General features: G+C 41.0%; 1 protein-coding gene across 2 annotated transcripts in view; it reads left to right on the top strand.

The window, feature by feature from the left end:
- Positions 1-5,022: 5,022 nt before the first annotated feature.
- The window catches only part of atf6 (activating transcription factor 6), a 31,924-nt gene continuing 16,410 nt past the window's right edge, over positions 5,023-20,536 (top strand). The window contains exons 1-10 of one of the 2 annotated variants that reach the window (XM_056379530.1): positions 5,023-5,258; positions 6,911-6,987; positions 7,421-7,499; positions 7,992-8,089; positions 8,798-8,921; positions 9,253-9,456; positions 11,163-11,332; positions 18,009-18,194; positions 18,399-18,490; positions 20,072-20,221. In XM_056379530.1, coding sequence (XP_056235505.1) covers positions 5,159-5,258; positions 6,911-6,987; positions 7,421-7,499; positions 7,992-8,089; positions 8,798-8,921; positions 9,253-9,456; positions 11,163-11,332; positions 18,009-18,194; positions 18,399-18,490; positions 20,072-20,221 — 1,280 coding nt within the window. In that variant the 5' untranslated portion in view covers positions 5,023-5,158. Of the gene's footprint in view, positions 5,259-6,910; positions 6,988-7,420; positions 7,500-7,991; positions 8,090-8,797; positions 8,922-9,252; positions 9,457-11,162; positions 11,333-18,008; positions 18,195-18,395; positions 18,491-20,071; positions 20,222-20,536 lie in introns of both variants that reach the window. The other variant, XM_056379529.1, reaches the window with a different exon arrangement.

Below are 20,536 nucleotides of genomic sequence, written 5' to 3'. Positions count from 1 at the left end.
TCTCCATCAGGCTTTATCGGGGGACCCCCGCCTCCCCGCCTCCCCTCCACCCTCCTGGACCCTCTTCACCATTCTGACAACCCCTGCCCCCTGCTCTATACATAAGCCTGAGATGATAAGTGTTTTCCCTCTTTGTGTCGGCCAGGATAAGACAATGCCACACAGCACTACAGAACATCATCCATCTCATAGGTCATCAATCTGGGACACAAAAGATGAAATGTAGCTCGAACTCTCTTTTGCAAAAGGGGGTTTCTCTTTGCTTAGAAGCTCGTCCTCCACCTCTACCGCTCCCTTTCACTGCTGGGTTAGTGGCTCACCAACAAATTCTTCTCTCTTGCATGGCCACATGGGAGGACAAGTGCTTAATGTAAGTCAAGCTACTTGAAGTATTTCTTGATGGCACCAATACATAATTGCAGTTGCAAAAAAGTAAAACAAATCCAGACATTATTTCAACAACTACAGTGAGAAATGGCCTCAAGTATCTTTTAGACATGGAAAGCCTGATTGAAAACAGGCTGTGGATCCACCAAAGTGTCTTAAATTGACATACTTAGAGGCCTCTGCCAGATTTACATTAATTTATTTGGTGGTAAATACTAATTAAAAGCCCTGTGTCACATAAATAACACCATCCCAGCTTTTGTTTCTCCTCCTCTCTGCCTAATTGGGTTCACATTGTCTGATCACCAGCGTGGGTTTTTTGTCTTCGGTCATCGTCTGTAACAGCGTTGTCTCAGTTGGGGTTCTTCATTTTATTTACGTATTTTCTTTTAACAACACATTCATAACAAGATAACCTGCTGAGATTAGCACTGTCTTTCCAAAGAGGCCACGAATCAAAATTACAGACACACACAGCACCATAGAGTTTCTCTGAAATAAAATCAAAATCATAATAATGGTGATTACTGAGATGCATGACAGTTTTATGACACTTTGCCCATCCATCAGTTTAGAGTCATGATACAGCTGTTACTCATTTTTACTGTTTTTAACCAATTCCAAACTTAACCTTTTGTTTTTGCAGCAGCCACACAAGCATTAACTGTAGATTGAACTGGAGATTTGTGTGTACTGTAATTGGAGTCTAGTGGATGATGGTGTGCTATTTTGTCTCCTTCTTGACTCTCTTATGTGCAGCTTAAGTTTTATCATCTTCAGCCATCATGACTACAGATAACAAGAGGCAGAGAGCCTATAGCCGCCCCTGTGTTAAACTGTGTTAAATGCTCAAGTTGGGTTCAAATTGAATGAGCTTGCATTGTTCTTCGTGATCTGACCGACTAACAAACATCTCATGAGTACACACAGCAAGACAATGGATTGAAATTACATGATAGATCTGGGAATTTATTTATTATAACACCATAACATTGTTTAAATGAAATCTGGTCCAGTTGTTTGAATATATTTGACTGCTTTAATCTGACTAAAGTAAATACTGCTACCTCTGATTGTGATCCTTTCCATATTATATCAAAGAGTAAAAGCTAGAAGTATTACATATTACAATTATCATATTAGTATTATCATATTACAATTTGTCAATGTAATGATTGTGTCAACTCTGCTTTGTTTTTTTATTTCAGTGTGAGACAGGTATTCTCAGCTGATGAGAAAATTATAACCTAAATATTAAATTTTGAAAAAAAACAAAAAAAAAACAAAAACATTAACAAACCATTAACATGGACATCATGCTCCAGACAGAAGAGGGAACTATTGCAGCAGCTTCGACAACAACAGAAACGTGACGAAAGCCCCTAATCTACTTCACGCAAATGTTCGTTTAAAGCTTTCTGCCAACATATAGGGTTAACCTGTTAATCTGCTGTCTGCGTCTAGGTCTGAGGGGCTTTACACACAATCAATGATGAGCCCTGAAGACACCGTCCATGCCATTACCACACCACTCCAATCAGACATGCTTGCATTATCATTACCACCAGGACACACGATGTGAGGCAGACACGTGGCTCATATATTTCAGACCTGTGGAGAGCATTTGACACTTTGACTTTGAGGAAAGGTAACCTCAGACTCCAACAAGGTGCACAGTCACACAGTCGCATTAGGGATAAAGAGAATGTAAACAATATACTGCACCAGCGATTCATGAAATAAGATTGCTTACATTAGTAGATTAGGTTTTATGTTACAGGTGGACTGGAGACTTTTGGCAGATGGGTGACCTCTATTAGTCTTTGCCTTGCTGTAATAAGTTAAAACAGACTGGGGGCTTGTTCTCTCAGAACACAGCTAAACCAATCCAGCAGGGAATCAACCAGACCACCTCAGGTTAATCTCACTACGACCTGAAATGTCCATGAAGGATTAGGCCTAGTGTACACCTGCTACTGATTTTTAGCACACAATGTCTCCGTTTACTACTGTGACCGTGCCATTTCAAAATTACCAACAGAGTATAAGAATAACATCAAGCTTATTTCATTACAGAGCCGTACATACGTAACACGTCTATCTGATGAGGCCATAAGACGCAGCTTTTTGGAATATATACAACATGTTGGCACAGCTTTTGTCCAGATGTGTTATGCATATGTCATGGCAGTATTTTCGTTGTTTACAGTGCAGGACCATGTGTGACCATCAGTCACAGCAGTTCAAAAACATTTTGTTCTATGAGCACAGGCGCACACACACACACACACACACACACACACACACACACAGAACCAGACCAAATTGTAGGTGCACTGACATTTGCATGTTCTGATTCAAATGATTAATTATTTAAGTCAATCAGGATTGGGTCACCAAACATCAAAAATCTCACTTTTTAATTTTTCTCCAACATGACAAAGCAGAGATTCTTTGTATAATCTGCTTTGATGAATGTTACATGCAGTTGCTCCCAACAAAATGTTTTATGCCCATAGCGAAACTGATTCATCAAACTGATCCTTCATTGTACGTTTCACGAAATAACGACATATAGGAAGCACCAGTGGAAATCTTGATTTGAAAAGTGAGAAGACATCCACCTGCCGTGCCTATGGACAGAACATCACTTGGGGAGGGGACTTCACCTTTTTCAGGCATTCAGTTTTGGTGCCTTCTGAATAGGTAGCCTAGACTATCAGACACCCTGACACCCCTTCCAAGATGGTTTAATGTCACTTCACATCTTGATCTATGTGACTCTGACAGCTCTCACGTGACTGCATGAGGCCTTAATAACTCGTTTGACATTATGGTGTGAATGACCCAAAGAGGTTTCAATGCTTGGGGCTCCCAAACAGCCAGTAGAGCTGGCGTAGCCCCTTGGGTGAGTGTCAATATCTTTATAAGTACGCTACAATCCAGTAGATGGTCTCATTTTGACATGGCAATGTTCTCTCTGGATCAAAGAGAGAAATACACATACAGCTTCAGTGGACACCTGAATTTGAACATGTGCCAAAGTACACCAAAGACTAAATAGTGAATGCTTTGATTGTGAGTGTGTCAATTAATTATGAATTGTGACTGGCTGTGTCGCCGTTTTTATGGAGGTAATTATTTATTCTGTAACACCTGCATATATTTGCACTTTGCCTCTTGTATGGCCATAATCACCATGTTGGCAAACAATTCCAACTTTGTAGTTTGGCTTTAGGCCCGTTGGAAACGCTTCCAAATTTCACGTTGTCTTTAGAGCGTCATTACTCCGCAAACGTTTGAGCTAGAGACGTGCCGGTTTTCTTTCTCCTTAAACTAAAGAATCGGCGCTTTCTAACAAGCCCATGTTCGTCCCTGTGAGTCACTGACTTTGATCGATACGCTAACGTTAAAAGTTAGGAAATATTTGGAGTAGTCTTACCGATTGTCTGGCGCATCCCTCTCTGTGTTTATTGACCGATTCTCATCCGCATTCTTTGCTAATGACGGGAGTTACGTCACTCAATTCGACACTCCTATAGGCTCAAGTGGGTGCTGTCACAGCCAATCAGAGTGTCTGATTCAGAGGTTGGCTACCTTGGCTGTATGCCTAACTATATGGAGGAGAAGTTGTTCTGAGTTTATTTTATTGACAGAAAACAGATGTGACCAGTCAGATATTTAGTGCAGCTGAGACTTTTGAGCTGATTTTCCAAGGAGAACAAAAAACATAAAATAAATACTGCTCCAAAGAATGAGCAGAACTCATGAACAGATTAAGATAGATCATTAAAATAAGGAAAAATTCAAGGTCCATTTTTTGTTTTTTCTTGTTTTATGGGCTGTCAACCCCAATTGTACTGTAAAGAAGTCTTTATTGAGTGACATCTATTATAACCTGAGGTTGTGCTGATTCTGAATATGTTTAGGATTTGGTGAAACCTTTAAAAAATGACAGCTTAATTAGGAAGAACACAAAGGTATTATAAGTCTAAAAAATACTGTCAGGTATATCTCTCAGTGCTTCTCTTATCTGACAACATGGCCCCTAATTCACACTCTTATGTATGTGTGTGGTAGGGCTTGTTTTTATATCCCAGTGGGGACTCTAAACCTGAATACATAGTAACCCATGGGGACTGAACATCATCATGGGGATCAAAATTCAGGTCCCCAGAGGTCCAGACTGCTTTTTGAGGGGTAAAGACTTGGTTTTAGGGATCAGTGTGTGTGTGTGTGTGTGTGTGTGTGTGTGTGTGTGTGTGTGTGTGTGTGTGTGTGTGTGTGTGTGTGTGTGTGTGTGTGTGTGTGTGTGTGTGAGAGAGAGAGAAAGAGAGAGCCTCTGACGAGACATTACTGGAACTGTTATGAAATGCGAAAGTGAAGAAATCCCAAAATAACAATTTAAACCACCATCATTTTATTGACACTGCTTCTTCTCTGCTCTGCCATGAACTCAGTGCCATTGCAAAGAGAGGTCAACTCTGTGGCGCACATGCTCACCGTGTTGCAGGCTGCAGTGCTATCACTCCGCCTTGCGGTAGGGCTGAGCAGCAACAGTTGCACAGTACAATATCCTGCAGGGCCTCTTTTTGCTGCTTCACATGTTAGTCCCTCGGTGGCACCCGTAGATTTACGGTAAGTCAGACGTGTATCTCGCGTCAAACGGAAATTGTCCTACCCAAACAACTACAACATGAACAGTCTTGTGAGACATCGCTTGGTCGAAACGTGTTACAGTGGGATTATTTACTGATGAATTCAAACGAGGATGTCATCCGCGTTAACGTTAGACTTCGAAAATCATCAACAATCTCCAGCGATGGATAGTGAAGCTGGCATCATCTCCATCGACCACGGAGGAGAGTGGGGTAAGCGTCGGCTAACTACACTTTCTAGAAAGACATACACAGGGAAGCTCAGTACAGGCAGCTATAATTAACTACTAGCTGCGTATAACTAATAAATGTGTCCTTAAAATACAAACTGTGACAAGATTGCGGCTTAGAAAATACTTTAAACACAAGTCTGAGGTCGATGTAGTGAGTGTGTTTCTATCAGCTTCAAGGCTTAGCAGTCAGATGATGTAACCTGCTGAGCCTGGATGTAATATATAATAATTATGTGTCAGCTGTATGGCACCTGAATGGTCTCCACATTTGGACCACATAGTATAATATGTGCTGCTAAAGATGGAGTACAGCATTTGTTTTGGAAGAAGCTGTAGGAGCTAACAGGAGTTAACAAGAACAAGAACAGCAACAACAACAACAACTTTTCGTATTGTTGTCTTGTGTCCTGCTTCACTTTTTAGTTTTCTTTTCATGCTATTTTCTTTTCTTTTTTTGTTTGCTTTTGTTTTTAGCTTTGCCAGTACATGTTCCATGCTGAACTATGTCAGTGTTTGTTGTTTTGTTGTTGTGGGACTATTTTTGTGTATTATTGTATATACTTGGACAATACATATTGTTTATGTTTATATATTGGTTCATGACAGACATTGAACTATGTGTAAACTGATAAGTAGAGTACAGATTTCCTACATATAAGGCCAGTGGTGGAAAGTATCCAAGTACATATCCTCAACTACTGTACTTAAGCACAATTTTGAGGTACTTGTACTTTACTTGAGTATTTCCTTTTTTTGCTGCTCAATACTTCTATGCCACTACTTTTATTTGACAGCTTTAGTTACTAATCATTTTTAAGATAAAGATTTTACACAATGGTTACTATAACAAGGTTTTAAATTACAAAACAGTGTTACAGATTAAAACCGTTGTTTTCCAGCCTTTTTGGCTCCTGACGTTTTACATAAAGCAGTGTGTAGTTGGGGTCACACTCAGTTATTAACAGCTATGCCAAGTAGTGGTTTTCCCCCCTAAATGCCTTACATGAGTTCGATCCAAATATACAACCAAAAATCGTTAGTGAAACAGTCCAAAAACTGAAAACATATTTATGCTTTATATTGAGAACTTTCCTCTCCCATTAATCACCTCACAACCTTTCAGATTTATTTGGTGTCATATATGGTAATATATCAGTCAGAGGGAGCAAACCAGTACTTTTACTTTAATACTTCAATATTTGTTGCTAATACTACTGCTTTAGGATTTTTCATGCAGGACTTTTACTTTTACTTTTACTTTTACATAGCTTATTAAAGGATCTGAATACTTCATCCACCACTGTATAAGTCTGTAACTATTATTATTTTCATTATCGATTAACATGTTTATTTTCATCAGTTGAAATATAAATTCGAAATGTAAAATAAAATATAAACCAAATTTTGAAAATTGCCATTCAGAATTTCCCTCAGTCATATATTGATGAAAAGCCATATATGACTGCTTACACTTGCTGCTGGGAGATGTACTGAAATATTTATTTCATTACTTTCATTCCATATTTTCTCCAAGTATCATCAGTCATAATTTGTCTCTCTTTTGAATAAACTCTGCAATGGACTGAAAGCGGTTTGACTCATTTTGTGGGTCGTATGCCTGTCATTACACAGACATAAGCCTGTTCGATGAGCTGGAAAGCCTGGGAGATGCAGATGAGCTGCTTGAGGCCCTGGGGAATGCTTGCTTCGTGAGTAGCTCTTCCTATCCGTATGCAAATTATCAACTGAAATGTAGTCTAACAGGAAAGAGGGACAATAGGAAATATGAAAAGTAAGAAATCTGCAAGTTAACAATGGTGCAGAGCTACTGAGACAGGTGCAACATGGTAGCATAGCATGTTATGCAAGGACAGGGGATACAATGTGTAGATGTCAGGCAGTAACTGTAGGCAATAACGAGTTTTATTGACTGCTTTTTGAAGACTTGGAGTTTTCTGCCTACTCTATATGACATAACAACTGTTTTCTCTACACTTAGCAGAAACGCATGCCTCGTAAACTAAAAATTGATAAAGTAATGATATACCCATTGCTAACACTGTGGTCCAGACACTTACTTTTGTTTCCACTTTGCATCCTGATAACATCCACTGGTTAAAAAGTGTGTGCTTGGTTTCTCAGGCCAGTGCGGGTCCAGATCTGGACTTTGATATTGACATACCCCCTTGGAGTGAAGTGGACTCAAGCAGCACCTGCACAGGTACAACAACACGCATTGATATCTATGTTAAACATGGTTATCACATTTCAGCATGAAATAACAGAAATCTGAGCAGAACTAAAAGAGAGTCCAGCGTTCATCTGTTCAATATTTATATGATGTAACCTATGTGTGCTTTTGCACAGTGATATGATTGTGGCAAGTTGATTACCATGATTTTCTAAAGTCACCCACCAGTCATAATGTTTGAGAGTGTAGCAGTACTATGTTTCTTAAGAAATATGGTACAATATGACAATACTTAACCCCAACACTTTGGATTTGTTTGCATGACTACTTTCTGATTTAAATGCAAATACAGCAGGTGGAGTTTATTGATTAGGTCTACAGTTACAGGACGCAGTGGCTTATGCTTATTTAGAATAGGGTAGATAAAGGCTGTTTGTCTTGAATTCATGTGTGATAGTAAATCACGCCATCACATGCTGATAAGCCACACATTTGTCTGCATCTTTGTCCTTGTGTATCCAGATGGTGAGGTGAGTGTGGACTCTCTGTCACCTGCTCACACTCTGAGCTCTGTCCCCTCTCCGGCCTCTGTGGAAGCTCTGTCCCCTTACTCCTTACAAGTAAGTCACTGTCTTCAACTCTTTGTCCCTCTGAGGTTTTTGGCATTTGACTTGCATTTCCAATGCAAATTTTACCTTTGTTATTGGTCGTGAGTATTTACATATGTGCCCATCTCGGTGCATGGTTGGGACAAATAAAATCTTCATCCAGATGGTGTCCAAACATTGACAGCTGCTCTTTGCTTTTGGATAGACACACACACACTTGAGACACTTATTAACAAAAGCCTTAAACACCTTGTCAAACTAATAATTTGCTGTCTGTCTGAGCTGTGCCCCGCCCCCTCGTTAGATAAAAGGTGCTGACAACTTCAGCCACATTAGCATAATTTAGCAGGCAGATGTTTTCACAGCGTGTCAAAACAAGGACAAGGGTTACATTTTTGTCTGGCCCCTTCACAATCTGCACACATTTGTCTGCTCACTGGATCACCCTGTCTGAATCCAAGGACACATTCGTCTCCTTGATTCTTTGAATATTGACAAGGACACTTGATCCATATCTGATGTGTCTTAAGTACATGTATTACAGAGAGTATGAATGGATTCATAATAGCTGGTGTGTTTATCAGCAGGAGTAAAGAATATTAAAATCTTTGTAAGGATTCATTGTATCTCAGAAGTATTTTCAGCTGTCACTGTGTGATGACCAGCACTAAAGGTGTGTACTAGATACAAGACCTAAGTCTTCTCTGCCTCCTTATCTAGGATGAAGCCCTGTCGCCACAGTCGCAGCTGTCTCCCGTTTCAGTCTGCTCAGAGTCCAGTGGCTTTTCTGAAATCTCTCGCCCAGTTAAGACAGCTCCAAAGAGGACCAGCCCGACCACACGAGGTGAGGCAGCATCCACCACCACACATCTGCTCTTTCAGCTGTCATCTATATTTGTACTCTTTGTCCAAAAACCTGGGGAAATTCTGCACCACATTCTGGGTTTGCAGAATTCTATGTTTAAGAAAACAAACAAGAGATAAATGTAGTCTCTCATCCAAAAAAGAGTGGGAGTATTATTCGAAAAAAAACAATTTCTTAAAAATACCCTGTAACTGTAAATGGAAATTTCCTCAACGGAACTCAGAATCAGCCTTTCCTTGTATTTACGTAAACCCTGCTTTCTTATCTGACTTCTTCCATCCCCATCCCATGGCACACACACACGCACCAGCCAAACCAGCTCAGCCACTCAAGAGGCCGATTCAGATTGGCCCCAAAGTTTCCATCCAGCCCAAACCGCTGATTACAGCTGTGCCATTGGCCCCTGCAGCAGCTCCCCTGCAGACCAAGACAATCATCATCCAGCCCCTGCAGACCACTGTGCTGCCTGTGGTTAAACCATCTCCGATCAACATCCAACCAGCGCCGCCTCCAGGTCAGAGCTCACACTGCAACACATTGAAACACACTAAGACACATTGCCTCACATTACAATGTATTGCCTCAGACCCGTGCACTGGACAGTGTGATGGTCTTTACTGAGAGTACTTTTTTTAATTTGCATTATACAATATTAGTAATGTTTGTTGTTTGTTGTGAATTTGGTGACATTCTTGCTCAAACAATCAGTTCTTCTCTTGGCCAGCAGAGGGGGCTTTAACCTTATTTTTTAACATACCATATCATTTTACTTGATGGTCAAATAATAACAAGAAAAACAGACATTAAGATGTTAAAAATTTTACTTTTTGCAACCAAAGTATTTCCAAATTTGGGCTTGATTTGAGAAGAATCCAACTTTGGGAATTAGCCATTATAAATATACAATCAAGAAGGTTCGTTTCATCAGCCACGTTTAAACCAAAGATTATTTATGAGCTGCTGTGTGTTTCGTGCATAAAAGTCATTATTGCTCTTGTTTTGTGGTCCAACCTGCCTGGTTTACCAATCTTGTGGTGTGTGTGTGTGTGTGTGTGTGTGTTACATCAACAGCACCTAGGCCAATGTAAATACTTATGTCATTGCGTGGGACCCAAGTGGGTGGAGTATCTAACCTCTCACGACTTGAATTTGAACTTGGCTCTTTTGTCTGCCTGGTAATGGCCAAGATGGCAGATGGTTAAGGCCATGACATCCAAGTTTAGGACCCCAGATAGAAGTCAAGTCAAGTCTGCTCAGTTTTAAGTTAAGAGTCTCCTTGCGTTAAGATGCTCTCCTCAATATTCAGAGCTGAGGAGTGGGAACAATGCATCGCAGTGAAAGAAAGAAGTTGGAGATATTTACTGATGAGTTCACATTTGATCTTCCTTGTATGACCTGGGCAGTCGTGTATGTCCAAAGAACAAACAGGCTGACAGGTGTTCCCAAGGCTTTTAATTTCCTTTGACTTTCAGCTTCTTGAATTGTTCTTACAGATGGTGAGCTTGGGATGCAAGACAGAGCGTTGGCACCACACACATTCATTAGCAGGACTGGCTAACACTTCTGCACTATCAGCACTGACAGGTTGTTTAGTGTGAGAGATGAAAGTTGTTGGGTCGGTTTTGAGGAATGGTTCCTGGCACAGCCTCACTGGGAGGGGTGAGCTAAATTGTGGGAGACTCCCACATTAACAGGACGTTTATAAACATGGACAACATTGTGTTTTGGCAAAGTTTTTGCTAGTTTCTTTCTTTCAGGCCTTAATGCGTTTTTAATGCGGGTACACATGCATGTATATGTGTGTTTGTGCACGTAAAATTCACACAGCTCTCAGTTAGGAATGTGGAAGTTAAAGACCACAGGTCAAGATGGTAAACATCCTCTCCACCTGTACTTTAAAAAACATAGAGTCCCATTAAAGACAAGGGGTTAATGTAGGTCACAAGAGGTGAGGGGGCTTCAAGGAAGTGGACTGTACCATCTGCAGCAGGAGGCTCTTTAAACAGCAGACTGATACGGCCTACAGCTTGTATAAAATACTAACATGAAAGTTTATGTTATAGAGAAGAAATATGTGAGAAAATTGTGGAATAAAAACATGCACACAAACAACAGCACAAGCTGACAGACACACAGTCAACACTAGTCGATGTTGATCATACAGTGAAAATATGATTATTAAAAGTGTCTATGTGTTGTGTCTCTCTCTCTCTCTCTCAGGTCGTCCTATAGTGCTGTCTCAGACAAGCCAGGTGCTACAGATCCAAACACCGCAGACCATCACCAGCAATGTGGTCGCCATGCCAACACTCAGCCAGGACAGGCCCGTCCCTGTCGCTGCTCCACCTGTGGTCTCTGTCACACTGCGAACCCCTTCCTCAGATGATGATGTGAGTCACTTATGTTTTTCTACCTGATAATTGCCACACAGGCGCAGAACACTGAGATATTAACAGTCAGTGTGTTTCTATCCAGTAGAGACGAATCTCAACATGCTCAGCTCTTAATCTTTGCACATTGGCAGTGGATGGAAAGTTTTCTTTTGCTGATTTTTTGTAGATTTGGTTAAAGTTTGCGCTACATTAAGGTGAAACCCTGACAAAGAGTCAGTGGCAAATGTCCGCCCCTGTATTTATGAGCAGTTACTCAAAAAGTGTAAACATAATTTTTTAAAGAGTTAAAGAGAAAAACAGAGTAGAAAACTATCTTATTTTTAATATATTCTCATAGTCGACTTTATTTTAGTTGTTTGATGTTAGCTGCCAATCACCCAACACACTTATAAATACTGCTTTGTATGTACCATCACAAATTTTGAAAATGTGATTTGATCTCAACATTTTTTCAGTCCACTTACTTACCAATGTCACATAATACTTACTTACTATCAGTTCGGTGCAACATGATCTCTAGTGGACCTGTTCACTGTATGGTTACGAAAGACAGTAAGATTGAATACAGTTACATATGTGAAGTGAAGTGGCGTCATGGACATCTGATTGCCCAAACAAACTGTCGACCACAGTGTTTGACAAGGATGTCAAACTTTTTAGAAGCACACATGACTCTAATTAATACCACAGCGATAGGCGTGCTCTCATAGGATCTCTCCCTCTTCTTCTATTTGTCTTCCTCTAGTCTGTTGGGTTTTTGGCTCATATGCTCTGAAGTTCATACCCTGTAATTTGGCACCTAACTAAAAATATATGATGGCGCATCCTCATTGGAATAAATAGCTCCTTCAACAGTTGTGTTCGACATGCGAGGACTTGCCTGTGTGCACTTGCATGCAACTGCATGCCTATAAGAAGCCACAAGGGCATGCATGCGCTCGCCCACTATGTAACTATGATGTTGTGGTTGCCATGTTCACACTTGGGCTGGATGTTATCCAACTTAAACACTCTCATATTACCCTATTTTTAGTATTTATTTTCATTTCACAAGCAATTAACTTTAATTTCTGGATATAATATGAAAATAAAATGTTGAAGGAAAAAGTTTCTACCTTTTTTTTATTTGGTGAATGTATTTTTCCACATTGAAGGAAAAGTCATTAACTGTATGGACCATGTCAGTCTGTAACGATACAAATGTCATTTCTCTAAAGTGAGTAAATAGCAGGAATCATAGGCCAAAATCTATTAGGTAGAAATGAATGATTCACTCAGTAATTGAAAAATAGTTCCTCAGAACTTGGTAAGAAAAACGGCAGCATGTTTAGATGATGTCATTCCAAGTTTTAAACATTCAAACTGATGTTTTTTTGTGAACTGAAGTTTGCTTTTATTTGTTATGACTCTTAGAAGAGATGCATCTATTTGTGAGCTCCTTTTTAAAAATTTAATCACATCAGTGAATCTTGAAGCTCCACAATACAGTCATGGAACCACAAACAACCGGCGGATGATCATTATTGGTCTCTGCATTGTTTGTACCTGTGGGGTTTATTGGAAAGATAGACATGTTATGTAATTTCAGTTCAGACAGTGTGAACAGTGTCACAGAGGGACATTACTCTCTGTGTGGACGACAGAGATCCCTCTGTGTGTTGCAATCAGGGGTGATGTCAGGACAGCTGCAGTGGACAGAATACACACACAAAAACATGCAAAGTGAACACGCACACACACACACACACACACACACACACACACACACACACACACACACACACACAGTCTCCTGAGCTTCAGTCGTTCTCATCCTCACACATTCATTTCTCGTAGGTCTGTGTAATGACAGCACAGGGCGGCACAGAGCTTTCAGGGAATTGTATAAGGTACTATTAACTGCAGCAGGGACTGCCCCACAGATTTAAAAGTTAAAAAAGAAAACTCAATTATAGTATATTTTGTTTATGGTACAGACTTGTGGTCTGTCAATAAAAGCTCCCCATCTTTTGTGTGTGCTGGTCTTATTTTGGGTGGGAGAGTCTGTCATATTCTTTTAAAGGCTTGAGGCTGGTTTGTTCTTCTGATTTCCTTCTCTTTATTGCTTGAATAAACTGCGAATGCCTCTTCTTCTAGTCTGAACTGTCAGCCTCCATTACGCAGGCATGGAGATGCTGTGACTTTCAGCAACTTCACTGTTGTTTCAGGCTTCGGTCTCCAGCACAACTGTTCCCGATGGCTTGCTCTTGTCTGACCTTTTAGTGAGTTGAGAAACATGTTCTCCCTTCCTCTTCTGTTTGTCTTGGGTTTTTTTTTTTTTTTTGTGAGCAGGACTTCCACTTTCACAGTGTTTCCCATTTGCTGTCTGCGGGCTGCAAAGACGCATCATTTGGATTTTTTAATTGTGGAGAACCAGATTTGTCACATTGGTGTCACCTAAATCATCTGTAGTGATTTCTGTGGGGACACTGGGAAGACTGCAGAAAACCGATCCAACTTTCAGCTATTATCATCTTATAGGTCACTGTGTGACCCTGCTGCATTACTCATGAACGCAAAAAACATTAGTCATAACCTAAAGTCAGAATGCTCTCTTTTACCAGACTGCTTAATTTATCTTGACATTAACGATGCTTTCCATCAGGCTTTTTTTAATGATTAACCTCAAATGATATTTCACAAGTGGTTGTTGTTTTATGTATGGTAATGGTTGACCTCTGGCTGTAAAAATAGTCGGCCCCTCAAAAGGGCCAAGAGGAACTTGTCCAATTATCATGGGCATAAATGAGTCTGGAGAAGCACTTTTTGTGCCAGAACCTCGAGAGAAACGTCAAGGAATTCCAAACCCCAGAGGCCAAAATAAATATGTCTCTCAGCCATTTGTAAAGCTAACCAAGTCAATAAAATTTACAATAGGTGATTAAGGGGGAGGGACTGTTCACATTAATTGTGAGGAGAAAAATAAGACTAGATTTTTGAAGCCTACACCTCAACTAACGTCTCACTAAAGAGCAGTGAAAGTAAAAAAAAAAATGACAGTTTAGTCACTGAACAGCATTTCAGCAAATGGACAAATAATGGACTTTTTTTTTTTCCAGGAAAGACTATTTAGATTTTAGAAAACATCAGCTATGCAGTGATTCAAATGGACCTTAGAGTTGTTTTCGCGGCCCACTGACAAGCTCTTGAGCCGTGTCACACTGTGTGACTGCTGCAGCTGTGTTCACTTTATAACCTCACTGTGGTTTAGCTGCAGCACAGTGGTGGACTTGGTGGATTGGGGGGATGTGTAAAATGCCTGTTAAAGATGGCATGCTTGTGCCAGGTGTTCCTGCATGTTGTATGTACAGTATGTCTCTGTGTGTGTGTGTGTCACATGTTATTTATGGTACTATATTTTGGCCTATAGTTAGCTTATATAAGCCTGGGTGTTAAACGGCTGCTAACGATTACATGCTTCAGACAGGTGTTGTGCAGGACGAAGCATTTTGCGACAGCTGTAAACAGCCATCAGGGATTGGGCCACTGTAATGTAATGGGCTCCTACACAGCCGGAGATTTACCTCTGTATGTGTGTATGTGTGTGTGTGTGTGTGTGTGTGTGTGTGTGTGTGTGTGTGTGTGTGTGTGTGTGTGTGTGTGTGTGTGTGTGTGTGTGTGTGTGTGTGTGTGTGTGTGTGTGTGTGTGTGTGTGTGTTAGACTGAAAAACAGTCCACCCTGGAATTGCAGGCCTCAACAAATCGTCCCATTAGTTGGATAGGAGGATTTACGGGGGGGATGCAGTGAATCTGGATAGAGAGGGGTCTCCTATATCTGGGCTAGAAGTTGATGCATTTCATTTTGTCTTGCCTCGTGTGTTTTCACATTGGACTGCTTAGTTGAGTCAGAGGGAAAAAAAAAATCACCTTCAGATATTTCCTGGACAGCCACAAGTGAGGTTGATTAAAAACATTACAGCTATCGAAAGGGTTGCATCAGACTGTTCTGGATCCTTCTCTGAATTTTCACTATTTAGTCTCGTAATTCAACACTCATACAGGGAGAAATCTCTCATAGCTGCTAGGGGTGTAACAACATTACATCTTATTGTTTTTCACCCAGTATCACGACACAGTGGTTGAATATTTTGGCTCAATGGATTTTGATCTCATGTTTTTGTCACCACATCTGCCTGCTCTTGTTATAATGTGTAAAGCTTGCTTTTGTGGAAAACTACTGTAAATGCATCAGATAAATAAAAAAAAAACATTGTTTGCTTATACAGTGTCGGATACTAAGTTTTTACTAAGTTGAATGTTTATTGGCAATGCAAGGCAGGAAGGAAGTCCCCACTTTCTGTATATAAAGGGGATTTTTATTTATTGTTTTATCCCCCCCCCAAAAAAACAAAAAACAGTTTCTCCACATGTAAATATCACAATGTAAATAACAGCTGTTAAGTAAAAAATAATCTGGCTCTGCTCTGTTGTAATTTTACTTTTTACAATTTTCTTTCACTTTTAAGGTTTTAAGATACAGACTTTATTAAACCAAGTGCCTAAAAAGTGAATTATAGCACATTGTAGCACAATAGCTCTTAGAAAGAATCAAATATCACAGGTTGACAGTTATTTCACCTGTGGAGCACATGCCACAGTTATAGGTGTTTTATGACGTACAGTAAAATCAGGCGACTTGTTAAATGAAACCTCTTCCATTTGGATGGGCTAACCCTTTGGATGCTGAATAGAAAAGATGGAAAGAGTAGACCCTCAGCAGACCCTCTTGCTTTCACCATTTAGAAGTAGTTGAGCATCATAAAATAACACATTTTCACACCCAGGACGGCTCAGTGTACCAACAGCTGTCTGCAGCTGGCCACTGTGCATTTCTATATGAGCAGCTGGGGGCATGTGCCCTCCTAATGGGCACCACAGCAATTTCTTGTTTCTCATTGACTTTTCCCACCGACTCTTAAATAGTTTGAGTTATAATCAGTCTTAGTGTTAGCCTCCCACCCATTCATTTGGCTTTTATTGAGAAATGCCACTCTGCCATTTCTTGCCCCCTGCCCCACGTTTTGCTCCTCAGCCTCATTGTGGTGCCGATGTGAAGTCCCCTTGCTCTCCACTCCCTGGTAACTGCTTACTTGCAGCGTTCCCAGGCTCAGGCTAGTGGCACAGCTCCCAGATCTGGGCTGGGAGACAGAGGGGTTTCTCAGGAGACAGAACACAAATACAGGGATCCAAATAACTTAATCACCAGCGGGGCTATTAGGCCCAGGATCTTAGAGGCTTACCCCGGGGAGGGTGTTTGTGTTTGGAGAAGGGCAGCAGAGGGGTAGCTTGGGACTGCATGAACAATGAAGGTGTTCAGGTAATCACAGCCATCGGTTGTGTTCATTTGCGATAGGTCATGTGAAGATATGTGCTATGTGTGTTAACGTGCGGCACGGTCATTTCAGTTCTCAGTTCACTGACCTTCCCACTGCTCTTGCTTACTGGAAACAAACGTCCAACTGCTCTTATTTATTTATGTAATCATTAATTTGTTTATTTTTACATACATATTTTTACATTTGTTTTAGACAATGCTGATGTGAAAGAAAGCCATGCATAGACATTTTTAGGGAATCTAAACAGAAAAATGTTGATTACCATCTATTTATTTGCAGATTAACTTGAGCATGTAAGACTCTAATTACAGCAATTAAGACTGACTATGGTTGGACTTGGTTTTTTTCACATTCAGACCTATAGCATACATAGTGCCCCAGTGTTTATCTGTCTCCAATGTGAACCCATTTCTCAAAGAGTGACACTCTCCGTAAACACATCCCTCTTCACGTATAGAACAGAGGCCTTGCATGAGACCTGTTGACCTCTCAGAGGATGTCGGTGTAAATATTTTCAAGCAGAAGCTTGATCATGTGCACTTAAAGGCTCTTCAGAGCGATGTTAAAGCCATGATTTGTTGCAGGGGTGTCATTAACCCCCGCGACACATCTTGAACATGTCTATTTATTATTCTGTCACCGTAGTAAACTAGAGCATCAGCAGCCAGGGAGTTCTCCCGGCGAGAATAACACAGTTGCCCCTTGGCTTTTATGTCACGCTCCCCTTCCTTACTTCCATTTACTTTCTCACTATGCCATCTGTCTTTTTACAGGTTGTTTCTCTCTCATGCAAGCGTCCCCTGCTCAGACGTCTCTTGTCTTCTTTCACTTCTTGTTTTAAGGGGTTTGTTCCGCATCCTGAGTATGAAGGATGGGGCGATGTTAAGGCTCTAGTATGGAAACAGCAGTATTTACGTATCTTAGATTGACTGTGGTATGTTGTTTCACATGCCTAACTGTGTGCATATCAAATTTTCCTTCTTGACTCTTAATTGGATGGTGTCACACAGATTTTTTTTTTAATGAATGAAAAGCCATTTTAACAAAATTCCCTTGAGTGCATAGATAAACATGATGTCACACTAGTGAGCCACCTGTTGGGCTGTAGATCATAGGTTCCTATGATCTACAGCCCAACAGGTGGCTCAGTCATTTCACCGCATTCTCACAATAACTACCCCCTTTTCCTGTTTGGATAGGTGTCGAGTGGATGAAAGATGAAATGCATGTCTTGACATGAGTAATAACCTACACCAAATGTTATTCTTCTGTCTTTGTTCCTGTGTCTCTCACTGCAGTCGAAGTTGTCCCAGAGGCAGCAGCGCATGATAAAGAATCGCGAGTCAGCATCCCTATCTCGGAAAAAGAAGAAAGAGTATCTGCTCTCGCTGGAGGCTCGCCTGAAAGTGGCGTTGTCTGAGAATGAGGCGCTCAAGTGTGAGAATGGCAACCTCAAGAGACAGCTGGAGGGCCTGCTGAGCGAGGTGAGAGGCTGGAAGCTACGACTGTTGCACACAGCCTACACTTCTGCACAGATAAGGGGCGCCTGTGCACAGTCCAAATGCGAGTGTGAAAGAGTGAAAAGTAACACGGCAAAACTTGAACCAAGAAAGACAAACTATGCATTCATATGTGATTTATACCTGTGATTTGTAGTTTGTGATTTAATTCCTTCCTTGTCCCAGCAGAACACAGTACTAAAAACAACAGCACCCAAGAGGAGAGCTGTGTGTCTCATGGCAGTTTTGGTGTTCCTCGTGCTTAATGTTGGACCAATGAGGTGAGCATGTGACGGAGAATTTCGGTGTGCCTTTGAGTGCCTAACACAATAATTTGATTTAGTTTCCAATGGCTTAAATCCAATTCAAACCAAAAGAACAAGACTGAAGGCAGATACTGTGGCTCTAATTGTGAATGCACAAGTATTTGATCACTGGAGGAAAACAAATGGGAAGCCCCATGACTCATTGCGGGAAACACGCCTCTAATATAAGACATTGCACAAAGAAAAGTTTATTTAAAACAGTGCAGAACATTTCCCATTGAAGCAATATGTTTTTTTTTCTTAATCCTCAGAACGTACTTCATCCATAACACAGTTGACACAGTTATTACCGCATTGGCCTAAAAATAAAAGTTGACAAATAACTATCTGTCTGTCTTTTTCACACCAACTGGCTCCTTAATATCATTTTTATTATTAATAATAAAAAAAAACCTATTAATTCTGACTTTGTTTCCTTGTGGTACAATCCATAGTAATGTAGTCCAGTAATGCACATGCTGTACAAGACCACTCTTGCACTGACTGAAAGTGATCTAGCTGTTAAAACAACCGACAATTAACAGTTCATCCATGACATATTGCTCTTGTGTGTACGATCCAGTCCTCTGATGTTGCTGCCAGAGTGTATGGGACTTGGTGACTAATGGGTGAATAAACCTTGAAACAACCTGCTGAGCCGTGGGGGTGGGGGTGGGTGGGGTGTAAACATTTACCACTTAGAAATGTAGAAGGAAAATAATTTCAGGCCACAAAAGAAGCATAAAACATTTGTATATGGCAGTTTTTCTTATCTGTGCCTGTAATATTAACAATCATCACAATTTAAGAGTTATATAAAACTACACTGGGGAGAAAGAGCTTGATTCCACCCAGTAAGCAGATGGAGGGATTGTGTAATACCTCAAACTCAAGCTGGCAGTCCACCTCCAACTGTAATGACTGATTCTCTGTTCTCATGTTATAAAAATGTTTGTTTTCTCCGGGGAATAACTTTCTCTGCAGTGATGCAAACATCGACTCGTTGGTCTTGTTGGCTTTGATAATAAGCGTGTGCTCTGTGCTGGGAATGTCTTCTTTCACTTCTTCTCTAGAGCTTAAACATGAAAAAGGATCTCGGGACCCGTGAATGAGTTTGCTTTTGCGACTTGAGCGGTATTCACGGTAGCTAAACTCTGGGTTAGTGTGTGCGTCTGTACCTGTGATCACATCTTTGTGTTTTGTGTTCAGGCTCTCCTTTGGAATGTAAAATATGCCCGCTTTTGAGGTCAGATCCTTTGAAATGAAAATGCCACCCAGCGCAGTAGTACTGTTGAAAGAAACTGTGTGTATTTTTGCTTGTGTGTGTGCGGCGGCGTGCTTTGGGTTATGCAGTCTAGATCAGAGTTCAGATTCTGCTGCTTGGCTAAAAACGAAAAACCCTCCTGTGCACAGGATGTGGGCCACATGGAATTCAGTGGTCATTTCAGTCCAGTACCAAGTTCTTCTCTTCAGTTTGTTTCCTCCATCCATCCCAAGTGTCCTGATTTTACCTCACCTGTCTCTCTTCCTCACCTCACCTGTCCTGTGTTTCGTCAGTTTGTTTCAGGGTGGCCCAGGCTCCAAGCTGGAAGTAGTTTCCATGCAGCACAGCGGCAGACACCTGCTGGCCTTCTCCCCAGAGGCAGAAACTCAGGTCGTGATGGGCCCCGAGCCCCTGGGCAGCGCCCCCTCCGACGCAGCCGACAGGTAATGAGCTCAACCCCCACAACACCTTTCACAACACTGTATTTAACCACCATGTCAGCGGACCAGGATGCACCTGTGCCTGGGCTCAGTCTGAACTGGTACAGCTCATTACAGCACGTGTAAACACATGCGCCAGCAGATTACCAACTCTGTCCAAACGAATGCCTTTCAAATGCCTCCAGGCCCCTGGCTAGTTGGCCAGCAGTTGTCCTTTGAGTAACAAGGTGGGAAATTGGGGTCAGACCTTGTTTGACATCCAGCTTTATATTGCTAGTAACAGTTTATTTTTCTAAAGCGTTATATGTTTTTCTTTCT

This window comes from Seriola aureovittata, chromosome 6 (genome assembly GCF_021018895.1).
Source record: "Seriola aureovittata isolate HTS-2021-v1 ecotype China chromosome 6, ASM2101889v1, whole genome shotgun sequence".
NCBI classification, from domain to species: Eukaryota; Metazoa; Chordata; class Actinopteri; order Carangiformes; family Carangidae; genus Seriola; species Seriola aureovittata.
Note: the sequence above shows the minus strand (reverse complement) of the source record. Positions and strands in the feature narration are given on the sequence as shown.